Source organism: Pholcus phalangioides, unplaced genomic scaffold (genome assembly GCF_987345545.1).
Source record: "Pholcus phalangioides strain wild (caught in Gottingen) unplaced genomic scaffold, Ppha-v1.0 ptg000009l_1, whole genome shotgun sequence".
NCBI classification, from domain to species: Eukaryota; Metazoa; Arthropoda; class Arachnida; order Araneae; family Pholcidae; genus Pholcus; species Pholcus phalangioides.
Genome location: NW_028301602.1, coordinates 8,072,547 through 8,092,054, shown reverse-complemented (window position 1 = coordinate 8,092,054; position 19,508 = coordinate 8,072,547). Strand labels below are relative to the sequence as shown.

The window sequence follows — 19,508 nt, the reverse complement described above, 5'->3', positions numbered from 1 at the left end:
GCGGCAGGCCCGAGCCAGAAATTTCGTTCGGAGGGGGAATACTTTCATTTCGGGGGGCGGGAACAAAGTGATAGAATAATAGATTTGGCCATCTTTTCCCCTTTTTTCCGGTCATTTTTTCACATTTCGGGGTGGAGACCAGACCCCCAAAGTCCTCCCTCCTCGCTACGGCCTTGCACTGTGGGGAATCGAACCAATGTCCTTTCACTTCCCGGGTGAATACAGAGGCAACGAATCACGGTCGCAACTAGGGGGGAGCAGGCGGGCCTCGTGCCCCGGGCGCTGGACCACGAGGGGGCACAAATTCCATTCTGAAACCTCTTCTTCAACATTACAAGGGGGCATCAAAATGCGTTGCTTCGATAACCAAGCATCTAGTTGCAGCCCTGCAACGAATATCTCAATCTTTCCTTGGAGCTCGCGTGCACTGAACGAGCAATTAGGACAGATTGAGATATTCGTTGCCTATGTAGTCTAGGGCGTTCACCCGGAAAATGAAAGGACGTGGGTTCGATTCCCCGCAGGAGTAGTTGAATTTTCTCTCTTTCCAAAATATATCTTCACAACAGCCAGTTGTTAAAATCTTCGTAAGTAAGAAGTCACCGGTAATTTCTCTTAAAAGACCTGTACTATGCTTGGTTTTATTCACTTATAAATTATGGTACAATTATATGGGGTGGTGATTATAAAACTAATTTATTGCCTTTATTTTCAATACACGAAAAAGGGTTTTCACAATTTTGAATCGGGGTCAGTCTCATTCCTCTACAATTTTTAGAAATCTTAATCTACTTCCTTTACGCTATAATGCTCTTTTTCGTATTATTCTGTTCTTAATAAAGGCTTATGCAATTTAAAAAATAGTGTTTCCGAGCGAAGACCTCTTATGATTTACCGTATTCCAACTTATAGGAAAGAAATTTTTCGTAAACATTTTTATTATTTAGCTCCGAAATAAGTAATATACACTCATGTCCATGAATTAAGGATAATGCCAGCTCCGGCAAATAAAGGTTCAGAAACAAAACAAACGTTACTTATTCATAAAAGCCCATTTATTAAACAAAAGATAAAGAACAAAAACGATGGTGTATGCATGATACCATTCATAAAAACTACGATTTTTGCTCCCTGGAGCAATTGTAAAAAATATCTCCTTTACAAAAACTTACTATTACATGATTGGTATGATGGTTAATATGCATTGTATGTCTTCCATGCGATGAAATACAGTCCGTACAACGCCTAGGCATGCTGAGTATCAAATTATCGATCTGATCTTGGGGAAGATCACTCCACTCAGCAAGCAATGCTCTCCGAAGTTCCGGTACACATGTAGGAGGTGGTAGACGGGCTGCAACTCGTCGGCCAAGCATGTCCCACACATGCTCTATCGGATTCAAGTCAGGTGAGAATGCTGGCCATTCCATACGGGTTATATCCTCAGATTCAATGCATTCGTTTATGATGTTTGCTCGGTGAGGACGGGCGTTGTCATCCATAAACACAAATTCTGCGCCCATGGCACCCCCAAACAAACGTACATGTTGTTCCAGAATGATGTCCCGATAAATTCGGGCTTTCATGGTTCCGGTTTGAACATGCAGATCTGTTCTGGAACCCAGTATAATTCCACCCCAAACGAGCAATGCTGCACCACCGTAACGGTGTCGTTCAATGATGTTGTCTTGGTAGTAACGGGTACTTGGCGTTCTCCACATGAAAGTCCGACGTGAATCAGACTGCAAGCTAAACCTGGACTCGTCGGAAAACATCACACAAGCCCACTGTGACGATGTCCACATTGCATGTTCTCTCCTCTAGGCTAATCGCTGCCGACAGTGAGTTGCCGTGAGCAGAACACATCTGACAGACCTGCGAGCATATAGACCAATATCTCCCAAACGTCTGTACACGGTTTGCCTTGAAACTGTGATACCCGTGGCTGCAGATAGCTGACGAGACAGGTCGGATGCTGTGCTCCGTCTGCTTCTTTTGGCAGTTACTGCCAAATACCGGTCTTCATTCGGCGTTGTAACTCGGGGGCGACCTGTACTGTAACGTCTACTGACATTTCCGTTATCTTGGAATCGTTGCCAAAGCCTAGAGATGACACTTTGGGCAATTCCAAGTTCCTCGGATACTTCCATCTGAGTACGCCCACATTCCAGGCGGCCGATAATTCTACCACGTAAAAAATCATCCACATGCGTCCTCTGTGTCATAACTATTCGCTTATGGCACTGAGCGCCTTACAGAACTCTTGTGAACAATTTTATTTCTTTGCCACCATTCCTTATATACCCCCCTCTTACACTCTCGTCATTGTGACGTACTATCGGCATCATCTGGTGGCTTCCTGAAATTTGTATATCATTCTTGCAGATGTGTGTGATAATTCTACAAGTGAAATTTTTACTTTAGATTTCAATTTCCGTGTGATTCTGAATTATCCTTAATTTATGGACATGAGTGTAATTCACTACCACTAGAAATACAAAATATACCCACACAAGCGGCATTTAAAAAATCATTATTCAAATTATTAATTTGAAAAGATGATGTAGACTCTTATTTTGGACCTTTAGGAGGAGCAATGAAATTTATTCAATTTAGCTTTGCCACTTTAATTATGTGTATTTTTTTCAATTAAAAAAAAAAATTGTTTGTGTTTGTCTATGTATGTGCGAGTTTAATTTTTTTTTCGTATATTTTTTTACCTAATGTTTTGTTTTATTTTACATTTCTCGCCATGCATTAAGAACTTTGTCTTTTTTGTGTTGTGTATGTTTTTTCGTTCTTGATTTTTTATCTTTACGTATTTTTTTATTTGATAGTGATAATTTTGTCTCTTTTATGTTGTATATCTGTCTCTTTTTTTTTAATGTTTCTGTTCATGTCGTATGCTTTATATATTCTATTCATTAATTATCATGTAAATTTTCAATCATCCGTACAGGCATCACAGCCTCTGGATGATAAATGTTTTTTTTTAAACTAAGAGGCCGTTCAAGTATTACGTAAGCAAATTTTTAGCCATTTTTGACCCCCTGCCCCCCCCCCCCTTGTCAGCAAAAGTCAGGAAAACGATGACCCCTCCCCCCTCTTGTCAGCAAGCTCTGCCCCTCTGAATCCTAACTCATATTTTCATAAAGGGTGGTCGATGATGTGAGCATTATCCGAACCCCCCCCCCTCCCCCTTTGTCATCAAAAGTCAGCAAATCGGAAACCCCCCCCCCCTCATCGATGATGACGTAATACTTTAATGACCCCTAATCTAAATCTCTGTGTGTTGGAAATGAATAAATTTGATTTGATTAAGTGAGTTAACGTTCATACTAGGAAGCTTATAGAAAAAATTGTTAGATGGCGCACACAACGGTTACGAAATAGAAAAAAAAATTCAAATGGGGCGCCGCAAACCAAAAAATTAAAGCCTCCACCTTCCCACGTGACATTCACTTGAACCATTGGTTTCTGTCACTGTCAACAAAAAATTTCAGTGCGTTTGTCTTCATGGTAGAAACTATAGAAAGGGTATTTGAATTGTGATGTCGTGAAAAATACGAGGTGAGTGCTAATTAAGCTTGACACGTGGGATGGATTCATTTTTGTTTATGTTAACTACACGTGGTTTGCCGAACGATTGTAATGATATATCATCATTGTTATAAAATAAACCGTGTTAGTGTTTAAATCCGAACCCATTATAGTCATAACCTCAACATACGGGTTATTTAAGCTTTGATATATCAATTCCATTTGTCAAGGTTATGAAAATATATTCAAGTTTCGTTAAAGTTGTTCATCTTAGGATGAAAATTAGGTGATAAAACCTCAACATTATGAGATGGTGAGACCATTAATAAAAGTGTTAAATTACATTGATTTTTGTAAGCCATTAAATACATGAAACAGCGATGGGGAAAGAACGCATGTTATGTTAAAATAATGCGTTTTATCTTTGTTATGAAATGCAATTGAAATATTACTCGCAAAAAACCATTATCACCAGTGGATACTCAACTTTATGATTTGGCTACAATGTATTATTGGGTTGATTCTCAATCTATTTGCTTTCTTGTTGCTCAATTTTCAACCATGCCTAAACAGCTTTCACGTCCAACACAAAAGTATAGCCACATAAATATAGCTAAAATATTTTCATAATTACAGCTATATACACATTTCGAAACTATGTTCTTCAGTAGCATAGAAAAAAGAAACTTCATATATTGGAAGTTTTTCACTTCACAGGATGCAAAGTCAAAAAAATACAGAAGAAACTTCATTTATAGTAAAACCTTGTTAAGTCGTCACTCATATCAAGGTGTTACGACGGCTTAAGCTAATTATTATCAGTTTCGATGTGAAATTTATTGTGAAAATTAAAGTAATTTAAAATTGATTGAAATATGAATTAAAATTACAATATCAATTGAATTCGTAGATATCAAAAAAGTAAATTTTTATTTTTTTTTAGCTTTTAGTATTTTAGTTATTATGGTAAAATACACTAGTACGTTTATCAATAATTCATGATACAAATAAAAGGCAAGCTGAATACGGCGACCCAAATTTTGACTTGAGGGGGGTCGTGGGCAGGGTAAAGCAGACACTAGAAAGCTCAACATGGGAAAAAATACTTGGTTTTTCAACGAAAGTGTTTTGTTTAAATTTGAAGCGTTAAATTAAGGAGGATTATATCCAGCTCAAACAGTCTCTAACATTTTAAGAACTTTTGTTTTTTAGTTAACAAATGAACATCCTCAGTGTAACTTTCTTCACTTTATAGTCACTTCTGAACATATAGCAACATGTTATTATCAAGCTCTTTCTTTTACCCTCAACTGGCATGGTACGTTGCTCAACATGCCACTTCCTTGAGGAAGAAATGCATCCGGTTCATTGTTGTCAACACCTTTCAAGCAGGTTGTTTATATTCTTGACAAATTTACAAGGTTGTTAAATACAAATACAACGCCACAACAGGCAAAATGCCCAATGAGGTGGCTGAGAAAAAGATGCCCATAAAAATATGAATGTCATATATTTCAAAAATACAGCACCCCAATTAAAAATGCAATTAACAAAAATTATAAACAAATATATATACATGACAAAATATTATACAACACCCGTAAAGAATACTTATGGTTGTCTGATTCTAAGTATGGATAGCTTCTCGATTTACCCCAACATGCTTATCGTATTTCTTTTTGAACGTGTCAATTGTGTTACAATTTACTACCTCCCAGGGGCGTAGCCAGAAATTTCGTTCGGCAGGGGGGGACCAAACTGACAGAACAATGGATTTGGCCATCTTTTCCCTTTTTTCGGTCATTTTCTCACATTTCGGGAAGTGGGGGGGGGGTGGTTCCCCACCCTCGCAACGCCCTTGCTACCTCCGGTTCTAGTTTTTTTATTTCCGTTATTTTGTTCGTCAAAGTTTCCATGGGGGTCATAATGAGCCCACCTCACCGTCTGCGTAAGACATTTTTTGCCTGACTGCCGTAGTGTTGAGATCGAAATGTGGTCTCGGAAGAGCATAAGTTTTCTTGATAAGTTTCAAATTAACAGTGACATATAGGATATCCGAGGTGAGCATGAAGATAGTGAATTGCACGTAAGTTCTATGTGATCATTATTTCATGGCGTTGTTTGCAAGTATTGTTTCCGACTTGGAATAAGACTAATTATGGTGCTTGTGCAAATATAGTAAACATTATTTTAATTTGTAAATTTTATTTTCCGAGTATATTTTGATCATATCTGTTCAGTTTTTAATCATAAAAATTGTGTTCAAGAAATTTAAATAGTAATTTAAAATTTCTTTCAAAAGTCGCGCATCCATCCATTTCTTTCAAATGTGTGTCTTAACCCATTTGCATCATTCAAAGAAGTGTAAAATTGGCCCATATCACCAAATTTAATAGTTTTATATAGTATGATAGTACTCTAGTGTTTTGTTCTTATGCATGCAAAACTAGCGTGCACCAGGGTTTAAGCTAGATAAAAAATTCCTTTAGCAAAAAAGTGAAAATGAAGGGAAAAGCTTTAGCAAAATGCTACAATGCTAATGATTGATGGTTGGATGCATTGCCGTATGCAAAGGGGGGTTTTGGCGTTCTAACCCCTCTTGAAGCCGAAATTATGGTGTTATTTTGCAGGAAAGAAATGTAACACCCCCCCCCCCACCCCGTTTGAGAAAAAAAAAATTGAAAGCCCCCGAAAATTCTGCGTACGCCTATGGTTGGATGTCTACTCGTCTTGTACCTCCGGTACGCATTTTTGCGAAAGTGGCTGCTACTTCTTTCGAATTCTAAGATTTTCTTTCGCATTTTGCGAAAAATGCGACCATAGCTTAAACCCAGGCGTGCACATATGCGCTTTGGTGATAATGGCCAGGAAAATTTCATGCATATATGTGCTTATGATGCAAATGGGTTAATAAAAGAAAATTTTTGTGAAAATAATTAAAGAAATTTGAAATATTTATTGAATTAATTGATGGATGGATGAAGTCATGTAAAAACTTCATTGCTTTTATGAAGACTTTTTCTGTTGATTTTTAAAATGCAATAATACTTGCTTGGGCCAAAATGACCCCACGATGCCCCCACTGGCATCGTGGGGTATTTTACATATTTTGAGCGATATATTTTACATATATTGGGCAATTTTACATATTTTGAATAAGCAGCTCTATTCCACTTAGCAAATTGAACATGGGTAATAAGTAGCTTAGATAAATAAAACAAAATTATATTTTATATGTTCTAGTCTATTATGTCGAAGAATTCAAAATTGCAAATTTTAATTAATATTTTGTTTTGATTATTGTAATAAATTAATGTTTAAAAATAAAACATTGTAATATGCAAAAAAGCAAGTTCTTTACCATGTTGTATACCTATTGTGTTCAAAACATTATCAAAAGGCATTGATTTAGGTTTTTGACGGTTTAAACCAGTTTTTGATGCTTGTCATGTTAAAAACCCAACCTTGCTTAGAGCATACTCCAGTCTAGGATGAACTAAGCCCCTGAAAAGCAGAAGAATGACTTAAGGAGAACGTGAAGAAACCTTTTTTTTTAAAATGAAACCAAGCATTCTATTTGCTTTTTTGACCACCATTGAACAATGTTCTGAAAACCGAAGCTGCTCATCAATGAGGATTCCCAAATCAATGACCCTAGTTGCATCCGGGATAGTGACATCATTCAACTCATTAGAGAACCGTGGGTTGTTCAAATCAAAATGAGCGACCATGCACTTGTCAACGCTAAACTTCATGCTCCATTCATTTGCCTATGCTCCAAACCTGTTTAAGTTGGTCTGGAGCAACTCCCTTATCACTTTGATTCCTAACTATCCCCCATTAGCTTCACATCATCTGTGAATTTTCTAGCAATCCCATTGATACCCTAATCTAATTTATCGATAAAAAGTGAAAGTATGGGGCCCAAGAATACTTCCTTGAGGAACTCAACTTGTGGTGCCTGTCTTATCAGAAAATTAAAAAATGTCAGTGTGATTTATTCATGTTCGAATCCGTGCAGATCTCCTAAGAGGCTCTTTCAGCATCAGAATCTTTCTGTCATTGTTTTACACCTCTTTATCATGTGGAATTTTCATCTCATTCTCAAAACCAATAGTGGTCCGAGTTTTTATTCATGAGACAGTAGACTTATTTTCCCTGCTATTTAAGACTGTCAATTACTCTGTTGACTGTCTCCTACCTAGTCTCTGCCATGCTTTTTCTCTGTAGGTGTAACAAGTAAAAATCGTTTTGTGATAGTTATTGAAGCCATTATTAATTTATGATGAAAAATTTGGAAATTGCACCTATTCAAGTTCTTATACTCGTAATTGAACGCTGACTGTATTTTCAAACTTATTCGACTATGATGCAAAACCAATTATTTTATTAACAAAAAATAATTATTGTAATTTTTTCTTTTCTTCCAGGAAAAACAAAACCTGTGTGGATGATGATGTGTGCTTAAATGTATCAACATCGTGCAAATATGTTATCTGCTTTGTGCTCGCTGAAAGGCCCAGATTTTGATTCCAGTGCAATCTAAGCAATGGTTGATCATTCGACTCAAAGACTTAGTTGTTTCTACATCAGCAAGTATTGACCTAAGGTGAGATATAAAAAAGAAATTTCTTTTAGTGTAGAAATTGCATGTTTCTGTAATTTTTCATGGTCATAAAACTTGACCTGCCTTTGAGTGTTTCCCTTGACAATCAAAGGATTAGCTCACTTTCTTCCTGTTAAAAAAACCTGCAGTCTTAATGCTGCCTTAATGGGGGGGGGGGGCAGCTGACCTCAGAAAGGGGTCTCATGATAATGAGATTTGGTTAGAATTTTGTGGTAAGCAGGTACCTTTAACCTGCCTCCACCCACCCAAGAAAAATCACTTTTTATTACATCAGCAATTTTTCAGTCATTTTTGACTCCTTCCTTGTCAGCAAAATTTCGTCATCTCCTATCACATACTGGCGGGATCAGGGACTGTACACAGGGAGGGGGGAACATAAGGAAGGTTCTTCCCCCAAACGATCAAAAAAATAATTTTTTTAAATGCAAAAAATACATATATTTTTAAATCAAAATTGCGAAAGAAAGTACCTTTATATGTTACTATAATCAATTTCTGCTGCTTTCAATTCTATTTGAAGGCTAAGAACTCAAAATTTCCTTTTAAAAAATTCATTGTGACCCACCCTCTAAGCCATATAATGATAAATCCTTGGCCCATGGAGCAAATGTGGCCTGGGGCTATCTGATGTGGCCTGCCCCCTCAAACCTAATTTTGTAAAAATGAACTAAGCAGCGCATTTACACATCGCTTAGGTGACCTATGGCACAATTCCAGAGTATTTAGGTAGCCTGTGACACATTTTTCAGATCACACAAGTAAGCCTGTGGCACATTCACTTAAGTGACCCGCGGCACAGTTCCAGAACACTTAAGTGATCCGTAGTACATTTAGAAATCTCTTGAGTGACAGTTGGCACAGTTTTTTACAGCACTTTATCGACCCCCAGTGTGGCTCTACGTCATTCAAGTTACCCCCGGCACATTCCTAGATTACTCAAGTGATCTGCTGCATAATTACAGACCACTTGAATGATGCATGGCACAGTTCCAGAGTACTTAAGTGGCCCAAACACATTTCTAGATCACTTGAACGAACTGATCACGAACTACGAAACATTTAAAGATCACTAATGTGGTTCTCTTGGAGACTTATCAGTAGGGAGATTGTTAGTTCAGGTGTGCACAAACCACAGTTCAAGATGCCATTAAGAATATTTAATATTTTTATAAAGGGTGGTTGATGATGTAAGCATCATCCAAATCCCCCTCCCCCATGTCATCGAAAGTCAGCAAATCGGAACCCCCCCCCCCACCGATGTTGATGCAATACTCGAATGACCCCTTTCTTGAGGGCTTATCGTGCTGTTAAGACAAGCCTGCCTACAGTAGGGAAATTCACATTCTTTGCCTTTTATGAATTTAAAGAAAATAAATTATTGTTTGTAAGACCAAATACAGTGGTATTGTGATAGTCACCCCTCTTTTATGGGCACAAATGAGAGTAACTCCCTGAGACACCACAACCCGGAATTGCCCATTACCAGTCCATACTGGTGTCCTCTTCTTGAAGCAGTTGATTGACAGTGTATCACTTGTGCTCTATTCTGTCCATCCCATTGAAAATTTTAAATCATATTCCCTTGACACCTGCGTTCTTCCAATGTTAACATATTCAAAAAATTAAGTCTTTCCCCAAAGCTTAAGCCCCATTTGCTGCCAAGAGCACACATGTCTTCTCTGCACCCTCTCAACCAACTCTTATTAATCTCTTACAGGTGATTGCTATTTAATTAATCAACAAAAAAAACTTAGCATGGTATTTTTCTTCATTTTAATCTATTTTGTTAAAGCAGTTTCAGCATATTCTAATTTCATGAAGCTAGGGGGGAAATACTATTTGCGAAAAACATTTATTAATTCATTGTATTTTAACCAAATTTGTGAAGTTATTAAATATTCCCTTTTATATATGCTAATATAATAGCTCATTAAACCTACATTTATTTTTCCTTTTCAATTGTGTTGTAGGCACAAAACAGTTCTGGAATAGTTGTTACGTCCTTTAACTTTGAAACATCAAAGATGGCGAAAAGATTGCCAAATGAATCAACTAATAACACGGGTGTGGGAAATAAGAAGCTCAAGACTGAGTGTTATGTTAATCGAAGCTGTATCAACTATATGTCGATTCCGTCTTTGCAGAAGATAGCTGCTCTAAGTGTAGTCACCAGTATTTGGAGGCAACCTGACCTCATCCAACTGATGCAAGAAAGCTCCTTGTTCACAAATGGACCTTACCACTTCTATGAGCAAGATGAGGATTTTGAAAATGTTGTCACTATAGCGACTGAGAGATTGTCTGAACTTCCCCTGCCGAATAAACTGAAAAAGTACTTGACAAATAGCGTGAGTGCAATTGGTTTGCAAATCGCGAAGAAACTATCGAGTGAAGACAGTGAGGGGTGTATAGAGGATGTGAACACATTGGACTGGACAGCTGTGGGAACAATAAATGAAGGAAAATTATACCGTCACTGGTTCAGAAAAATTAATTTCAGTTATTTCGATGCTGAAACATTCAAAGAAACTTATATCAATGCTTGTAAAAATTGTGTCCAACATGAAATTTCCTGCATATGGCAACGTATGCCCGCTGAAGTGAATCGTTATTTCACTCATGAATGTGATTACGACAACTACGACGAACACCTTGTAGCATACTGGACATTTTTTCTGACGAACAGGCTTATGTCTTTGAATTCCGTCATAAAGGCTAATGATGTTGATGATCTTTATGATCTTGGTTGCGGAGTTCATGTGAATATGATAAGTCTGTTGATTAAATTGGGTTCCAGTCTTTCATTGTTTTCATATTTTTGGTCGGAGTTGTCTATTGGAGAAATAGAGGAGAATATAACTAAGTGGACTGTCCTGTCCATTCTCTCCAGAAGTGTATATCTAGACGAATATCAAAGCTATGACAAGCGAACTGATATAATGTGTTTTTTGCTGTCACAGTTCACAGATGTCAAGAAGTTAGAGCTTGTATTCCAAGAAGATTGCACTGTTATTCTGCAAGCTTTATTCATGAACTGGCCATGGCAGGATTTCTTGTTACCAACAGTGCGCTCCTTCATGCACTGCTTTGATAAAAAGCACTACACCGAATTCATGGGTGTTGTCGTTGAGTACTTGGTAAGGGATAAAGATGTGGAAGGAGTGCTCAAGCAACTGTGGGATATTAGCCCACTGGAAATGAAGAAAAGTGTTATTGTAGAGCGCTTCATTGGTGGAGTCAACCAGTTTTTCAGCATTGTACACTTATTTTACATCGAGAGTATCGATTTCTTTAATGCCATTCTAGACGAGACTGATGTCAAGGAGAGGAGAAAGATTATTTTTGCTGCTGGACGTAGTGATACGTTATATTGGCTTTGCTACAAGAACAAACTGCACATGCTGGATATAGTCTTTCAAAGATCGTCACTCTCAGAATCTCAGATCAAGAGCCACAAGAAACACATTGGGATCTATCGAATTAGGGAGCTGCTTCAGCATGGCTCATCAATTAGCTCCCGTCCCGATGTTGGTTTCAGTGACTGGGAAGACGTTTGGGAAGTTGTTGAGAAGTTGCTCTACTGGTGCTTCAGTACTAGACAGCAGATCTACGATTTTAAGCAAAACATCAACGAGACTGAAATAGCTCAAAGCATGATACGGAGCAACCATTATCCTCTGCTAGAGAAATTCACTAGCTGGTTTTTTCGAACTGAGAGAGAGCTTACAGAGTTCAAAGGGAACTTTCTGGCTGAAAAGGGTCGATACATGTTGTTGGACACTTGTCGCAGGGGTGATTGGTTTACATTTAAGATGTTCATTGCCTGGTGTTCTGCATCAGGCGTGAAAACAGAAGATTTCAAGGATTCTATAGTCAAAGATCAAGCATTGATTACCGAGCTTTTATGGAATGGGCCCGGGACTGAATTGCAAGGCTCGTTCGTTGACTCACTTCTGCTAATGTGTTTGGGTACAAGGCAAAAGGTTATTAGGTACAAGAGGAAATTCATCACATCATTTTCTTCTCTTGAACTCTTTGATATGCTCCTCAGGAGGCACTATGAAGATACGGTGAAGAAACTGATATTTTGGTACAAACCCCTTACAAAAGGAGTAGTTGAACGATTCAAAGCCAAGTTCAAATGCAGAGAAGCTGCTTTGGGTGAATTCATCAACTTTGGACATACTAAAAGGCTGATTTCCAGGTGTCTGAACAATGTTATTGGTCCTCTCACGCCAAGGTTTATACACCCGGTAGGATTCAATCGACACGCATACCCTCACAATAAGTACAATTTCTTTGGAATTTGAATACATTTCTTGTTCAGAGTTGTGTTATCCAAAAACTATTTCATCTGCACATGTGTGTAGCTTACATAATTTATCTCCTTCCCTCATCTGGTGAAATGTGATTATTCATATTTGAGAAATTTGCATGTTTAATATTTTTCAAATAGCTTGGTTTTGCATGCCTTGGGCCACAGTTCTAGTCGTTCTATTTGGTTTTGTTATTATGTGCCCAAGGTAGTCTTAATTTTTTTTTTCAAGGGGACATTTTTTTGATTTAATAAATATATTAAATCTATAAAATTTAAGAAAGCCCTAATTGTTACATGAAATCTCTTAAAAGTTATTTCTGCATCGCTTCATATGATAGTAATGCAATATCTGTGATTGAGAGAGGCTTGCCGAGATTTAATTCCGAGACATTGACAATAAGTAAAAGAACCTAGTTGCTCAGTCACAAATTAGGAGGTTTATTCAGGTGCTGATTATGCTCTTGTAGTGCTGAAGAGAAAAATTAGATATTGGAGATACACTGAGTGTGGGGGGAACATACTGTACGGACGAAACTTTTACAAAATGCAGGTTAGATTTGTCAGAGTCTGATTTGTTTTAACACAAAGAAAAAGAAATAATTAAAATTCTTACCAATAGTTAGTGTCACACTAATAAAATACATGAAATGCCTCGGGATTATGGTATGCCACCTGGGTATATCAATCAATTACTTTTTATAATCTGTCCAAATTTATGGAGCAATCTTCATTTCAATAAGGTATGTAATTTTTTTAGTTTAAAAGAAAACAGCTATGCTTTTGAATTTAATTCAATATCACAGAAGTTTGTGAATAAATCCAGTTTCATTGTGTTGAATAGCTCCTTCCCTGCTTTAGTGACTGAACAACTTAACGTGCTTGTGGAGTTTGAAAAAATTATTATTGATTTAATGAATAAATTTCATTTTTAAATTATTGTTTTTTATAAATCACATTCTTTACTAAAAAAGTACAATCACTTCTGTTCTAAAATCACTGTCTAGTTCTTTGTTTCATTCACGGATATGATGCAAGTTTGTCTTTGATGTCTAAATGTGACTTGCTGTGACTTATATGTCTAAATATGAGCAATTTCAATATTTTCATGATTTCAGCCTTCCTTGCTATGTGCGGTTGTGAAATCACAGATTTCATTGTAGTTTTGTAACATGTATATGTGTGATTCGGTTTTTTAGTCTGTTGCATTTAATGATGGCAATTTTTTGGGGTTTTTTTTTGTATCCAGTCATGTTGTGATAGTGAAGAAAAAAGGGTTGTTTTTTTTATATTGTACGTGTATTTTTTTTCAGTGTGAACATCAGCGTTTCAAGAAAAATCAAATAATTAGATTTATCGCATTAAATTTGGTGATTTCCAGGAACAGATGTTTATTTGCCATATTTCTGCCTTCATTGATTTGAATTAAATCATTTATAAAAAAAAGGTTGATTTTTGTCATAAAGCTTCAGCATTCATTTTTATATTTTTACTATTATGTATGTCTTGTTAGTATTGAGCATTGTGTTACTGTGTTGCTATTTCTTGTTGAAAAAAAAAATTCACATTTTTTAGCCAAGATTGAGTTTTTTTCATTATACTTGTTATAGAGTGCTGTGCTAAATTTGTTGTGTTATCCAGAAAGATATAACAGTTGTTATCATTCAGCTTAAATTTTATTATTTTTTTCTTTCTATATGGAAAGAGATTATTTGTGTATGGAAAGTGAATTTTCAAGAAATTCTATATTTATGATTTAAAATTGAAAATGTCAATTTTAACCAAATGTTTTTTTTTATTGGTAATGAATGGTGATATTTTCATTTGATTAAGTGATTGATTAGTTGTTGAACTTGTAATCTGAAGTTTTGTTTCCTCCCGGTTATAAATATGTTGGCATTAATTTTTTTGCTTCCAACTGTGTGTGAATATTTAAAAAATGTGTCGTATACATGCAATTTCTATTATCCGAGATTTATTCAATAAATGTTTTGAGAACTGTACCTCAGGAATTTTTCTTTCTTGTTTCACCACAGTGAAAGAAATGTTTCTGTGTAAATTCAGTAGAATCTGGTAACGTGTCTCGGGTGCACTGATGAGTTGCGGGGGGGGGGGGGGATATAGAGGGAATTTTCTTTAAGAGAAAATTTCCCTTGAAGAAAATTCCATTCCTGAGAAAAAGGTTAGTAACTCAGAATTTAATTTTTCGAGTTATTAACCTCGTTCAGAAAGTAGAATTTCGAACTGTATGAAATTAATTCAAACTGCATTTAAGGTTGTTTTTTTTATATGTTTTGGAAATTTTTGATCATCTTACAGAGATGGATGTACCCAAGGTGCCTGTAAAGAAGAGCTGACTCGTCGTCCATCAGGAAAAAGCGGGTTTGCTGCTTGCTCCAAGTGGTCATTGAAATCGATAAACAAAAATACAGGGCAGGAAACCACACAGTAAAGTGCCTGTATAACCGAGCAGGCTTATCAGAATGGAGCTGCAAAATCAGGTTTTTTTTTGTTCAAAGTGACGTCAAATCCAAGGTACGCAGGAAACGATGTTATCTAGGGATGATTTTTGGAAAGAAAAATTCACATATGCCTTTACAGGAACTCTAACTATAGCACTCTGGCAGTCCAGGCTAGTCAAAGCCGCTTGAAAGATGAAGACTCTTAATGCAGCTTTGAGGCTAGTGAACTACCACTACTTTACACCATGGGGCGCGGAGATGTTTTTTAGAGGTAACGCGAGTTCGATATCCAGTTTGTCCTTGTCAGAAACTTTCCTGACACGGGTTCAACAGAAACGGCGACGTGACCACAGAACAAGATTGCTACCGCATTGAGTCCCACATCATGGGGTTAGCGCACCAACCTCCATGAGTATAAAAAAAAATAGGCTGCTGTTTGGAACCGGCAATAAATTGTAGATCCCGGTCTTTTTTTTGCGCTTGTGCACAGAAAATGACTGGTGCGACAAAAATGATCAAATGATTACTTTAGACCAGAGGTGGCCAACCCGCGGCACGCATGCCACAAGTGACGTCGTGGTGTCAGGGGTGGCACGCAAACGCTTTTCAATCAAAGAAATTCTCTCCAACTTTTAAAGAAGTCTTTTCTTATGAATGATGGTTTTGTAGGATGTCTAACCTATAAGCAATCATAAAATGTATGGTAAGCAATCATAAAATAATAATTATGTGATGAATTTCTATTAAATGTTTGTTCGGTTTCCCATCTTTAGGCATAATTGTTGGACATCCCATTTGTACCATGATTCAGGGTCTTTTGCATGGGGGCATGCAATTACACATTGCATATTCATGAATTCTTGGGGGGCGGGCTAAGTCTTCTTACAAAGTTTATTCGGGAGTGGGGAGGGGCCCCAATCACTCTGATTCTTAAGGTTCCGTTGTCTATGCAAACATGATGTAAATAAACTGAAGTTGTACCAGGGTTCGTACGGGTCAGGGAAAAAAATTTTTACTAAAAAAAGTCAGGGAAATCAGGGAAAATGGCCCATTTTTGCTTCAAAACCTGGAAATTTCAGACAACGACCTGGAAAATCGTCACGATTGTCGTCTGATCGGGAAAAAAGATTGATCAAAAATAATTATGAGGAAAAAAAAATCCGATAACATCGTAAATATTGATAATCCGTAAAAAATTGCAATATATCGCAAAAAACGTTAGATACTGCCAAGGAGGAACTAGGATTTCGTAAGTCCGCTTGGAAAAGCGTATTGCTACGACTTTATCGTTACTTTTTCTAGTGCTTCCCCGGAAATATAACTACGCATTGTAGAAAGCCATGGGTACAAAGCGCAGTTGCGATAATGTCGTAAGTTGACTTCAGTTAGGAACGACAGATGACGCACGAGTATGTTTTGATTTTCCACGTGGGTATTTTTATTTGAAAACAATACGTTGTAAGAAAACTTGTCTGAGCGGATCGTCAGTAGGCTGATTAGATCGAAGCAGTCAAAAATGACCCGTATAAAGCGTGGTGGCAGCAGCTTTGCGGATAAGTTATCCAGAACTATGCCAAGCACGTGAAATCAGAGTTCAGTGAACAACCCCCGGTTGCGTAGCTTCTCGGTTCTAGCGCTTACGCGAGTGCAAGCAAAGCCTCCTAGATACTACTTCTAGGAGGCTTTTGTGCAAGCCAACTGTAAAGAATTTTGATGCAGTGAAACCAACTACATCTTTGACTAATTATGTCACAAAGGAAACAACTGTAAAGGCTTAAATCTTGTGGGCATTGAAATTGCCGAAAAGGGAAATCTTTCATTCCTTAATTGTGTTCCATTTTTCTTCTCCATCAGGTGTATTTGAAAAGCATAAATGTGTGTAAAAAAATCTACGATTGATGTCATTATGATATTGTAATTAAAATTATTAATTTTTTAATTTATATAAATAATTTTATAATATAATTAATTTTTTCTAAATTTTTATTAATTTATATCAATTTTTTGATTTTAAAAAAACCTGGAATTTTTTGAAAATTTGACTGGAAAAGTCAGGGAAATTTTTTTACGAAAATGAGTATGAACCCTGTGTACCGATATATATACACGTGTATACGCAATCTGCATTGCAATAATCGAATTTATGACTCAAAAATAAAAGCAATTTGGTCCTTAAAAGTGGGACAAGCTGAAATTTTTGAGAAAATAAGAAGGCAGCTGAACACAATAATTTGCTGGAACGGGGATAATGTCAATACCTTCTAAAGCAGATACCTTCTTGCTCTAGAAGGTGTTGATAATGTTCGTGTCTCGTAGAAACTGGATGTATGGTCTGCTTGTTGAAAGACGCTGTGTGGGGGGCGCATCGCTCCCAGTATCCCCGCTCATGCTTTAGACATAATTAGCACTATAAAAGCAACAAGAAATTTTCCCTTGGGGCGTATATATGCTGAACGGTACCATTCAGTTCAGTTTCCTGCGTTTCTTGCAGAGAAATATTTGAAAGAAAGTCTTTCCACCTGTTAATACATGTCACCCAGGGCCTCATGAAAATGAAATCTGAAAGATTTCAAGAGTAAGTGGGCAAGCATTTTTAGCCTGCCTACCAATTTGTAGGTAGGGGTCTCAGAAAAATCACATTACCTGTGGGGGAGGGGGGGGGGGAACGAGACCCCAAGTCCCCCGCCGCTACGGCCTTGCCTCTAAGTAGAGATGGGATGAATATTCGGCCCTTTCGCCGAATATCTGTAAATCTAAGCACAACAAACTTAAAAAAATATATATTTGGAAAAATAAATAATATATTTATAATACGTGAAAAAAACATGTTTGGAATTTTTCGCGATTTTTGGTTGAATTTCTAGAATAAGTAAAACATGAAACTGAAAAATTGAATTCTACAGCAATAATGTGGAAATGAGCTTGAATTACACAAGTTCACTAACTGAAGGATGTGTGTGTGTGTGTACCTAGACAAGAAATTTATTAGCTACTGAAAAGGGCAAAGAGCCAGGGCCGTCTTAAGAGCATCGTGGGCCTCTGGGCCAAGTGATTTTTCTGAGGCCCCACCTGGTTAATTCTAGAGAATTTCAACCAGACCTAATTTTTGTGGGACCCCTCTTATCTTGAGGCCCCCGGGTGGGCTCATGCGTTAAGACGGCACTGCAAAGAGCATCTAGAAAGGAAAAATAAATCGTAAATTTTATGATGCCTTAATAATTACGAATTTTCCGGCTAATGAATTTTTTCATGATTCTTCAGCTAACGAACATTTTCGATGATATATATGATGCGTGCACTAACATAAAATAGCCGCGTCGTGAGCTGAATTTTTGCACCAATCATCATCAGAATTACTATCACTAGGGCTCGATTATTCTGTATAGGGCCAAAACATATAGCCGAATATTCGGCCAAATCACTATTCGTCCCACTCCTACCTCTAACCCTTCAGAGAAAGGGAGAAATATTACGTGCCCCAAAAGCCCTCGTTCACATGTGCAAATATTGCGGTAGCATTGGGAGTTGTAGTACCCGCTTGAGGACTTTTTTCCTTTGTCAGGAAAGCACTGTAGAGCAGCCATTGGGGAAAATTCTTGAAGCCTGTTTTAAACCCGCTCTTTCTATTTCCCATGTGAACGGGGCCAAAAAGTCATTGCCGGTACCTTTCAGCATGCATATGCTCTAAGGGAGAAATTTATCATTGCTTCTATAATGTGGTAGTCGCCCGGACTACGAAAAAGGTGTGGTTCGAGTCCCAATGTGGAAGCAAATGTGAATTTCCAGCCATGCAGGAAACTCTGGTTATGGTTTATTACTGTTATGTAGTAATACCTTGTATTTACATTTGGAAAGGACATCTTTCCACATATTGACGTCTAATCACCGAAAAAAAAAACGGGCTAGGAAAAAGAAATGATACTAATTCTAACATTATACTTCTCTCAAAGATGAATTAGTCACCCTGGGATGTCATATCCTTAGGGAACAGTAATTCGCTATAGCAATGATATGGGGGATGAGCACAGCTTGGTATTTGAAGGAGCTCTAGGTGTGCCTAGGACCTTTCAGAACGTTTATCGGTATCGCTCAAGGGAAGTCACCCGTGTTTTTGACTGATTAATTATCATCGCAACAATGAGGAATTCTCCCCCCCCCGCCCCCCCAAAAAAAACGAAATAAAAACCATAACCCGATGATTCGTACTTCACTAGGGTGACCATACGTCCCGTATTTCCCGGGACAGTCCCGGTATTTTGTTTTTTTGGCCGTCCCGACTTTTCTGCAAAAGTGTCCCGGTTTTTCCCGTATTTTACACAAAGCCTAGTTGAATTTTTATTCTTTATTGAAGTTAAAGATTGACATTATCTTTCAACTCATAAATTATTTTATGATAATTACATCTATATATGAGAATACTAATCTCCCACATTTGCCTTGGTGAACGTTTTTTTTTTTTTCGTGGAATACATTTTAATCCACTGCAATTTGCAGTAATGCATCATTTTCCGCCATTGTGATTTATCCGTAATTTTAACAATATTTGGCAACTTTGTGTGGTTTT

The 19,508-nt window shown here is 37.3% G+C and overlaps 1 protein-coding gene across 1 annotated transcript; it reads left to right on the top strand.

The window, feature by feature from the left end:
- Positions 1 to 3,464: 3,464 nt before the first annotated feature.
- On the top strand, positions 3,465 to 14,485 carry LOC149081695 (uncharacterized). Its single transcript, XM_089237095.1, has 3 exons — positions 3,465 to 3,570; positions 7,971 to 8,149; positions 10,138 to 14,485. Exon 3 carries the CDS (start codon positions 10,192 to 10,194, stop codon positions 12,475 to 12,477), a length of 2,286 nt encoding a protein of 761 aa, XP_089093221.1. The 5' UTR covers positions 3,465 to 3,570; positions 7,971 to 8,149; positions 10,138 to 10,191; the 3' UTR covers positions 12,478 to 14,485.
- The last annotated feature ends 5,023 nt before the right edge of the window (positions 14,486 to 19,508 follow it).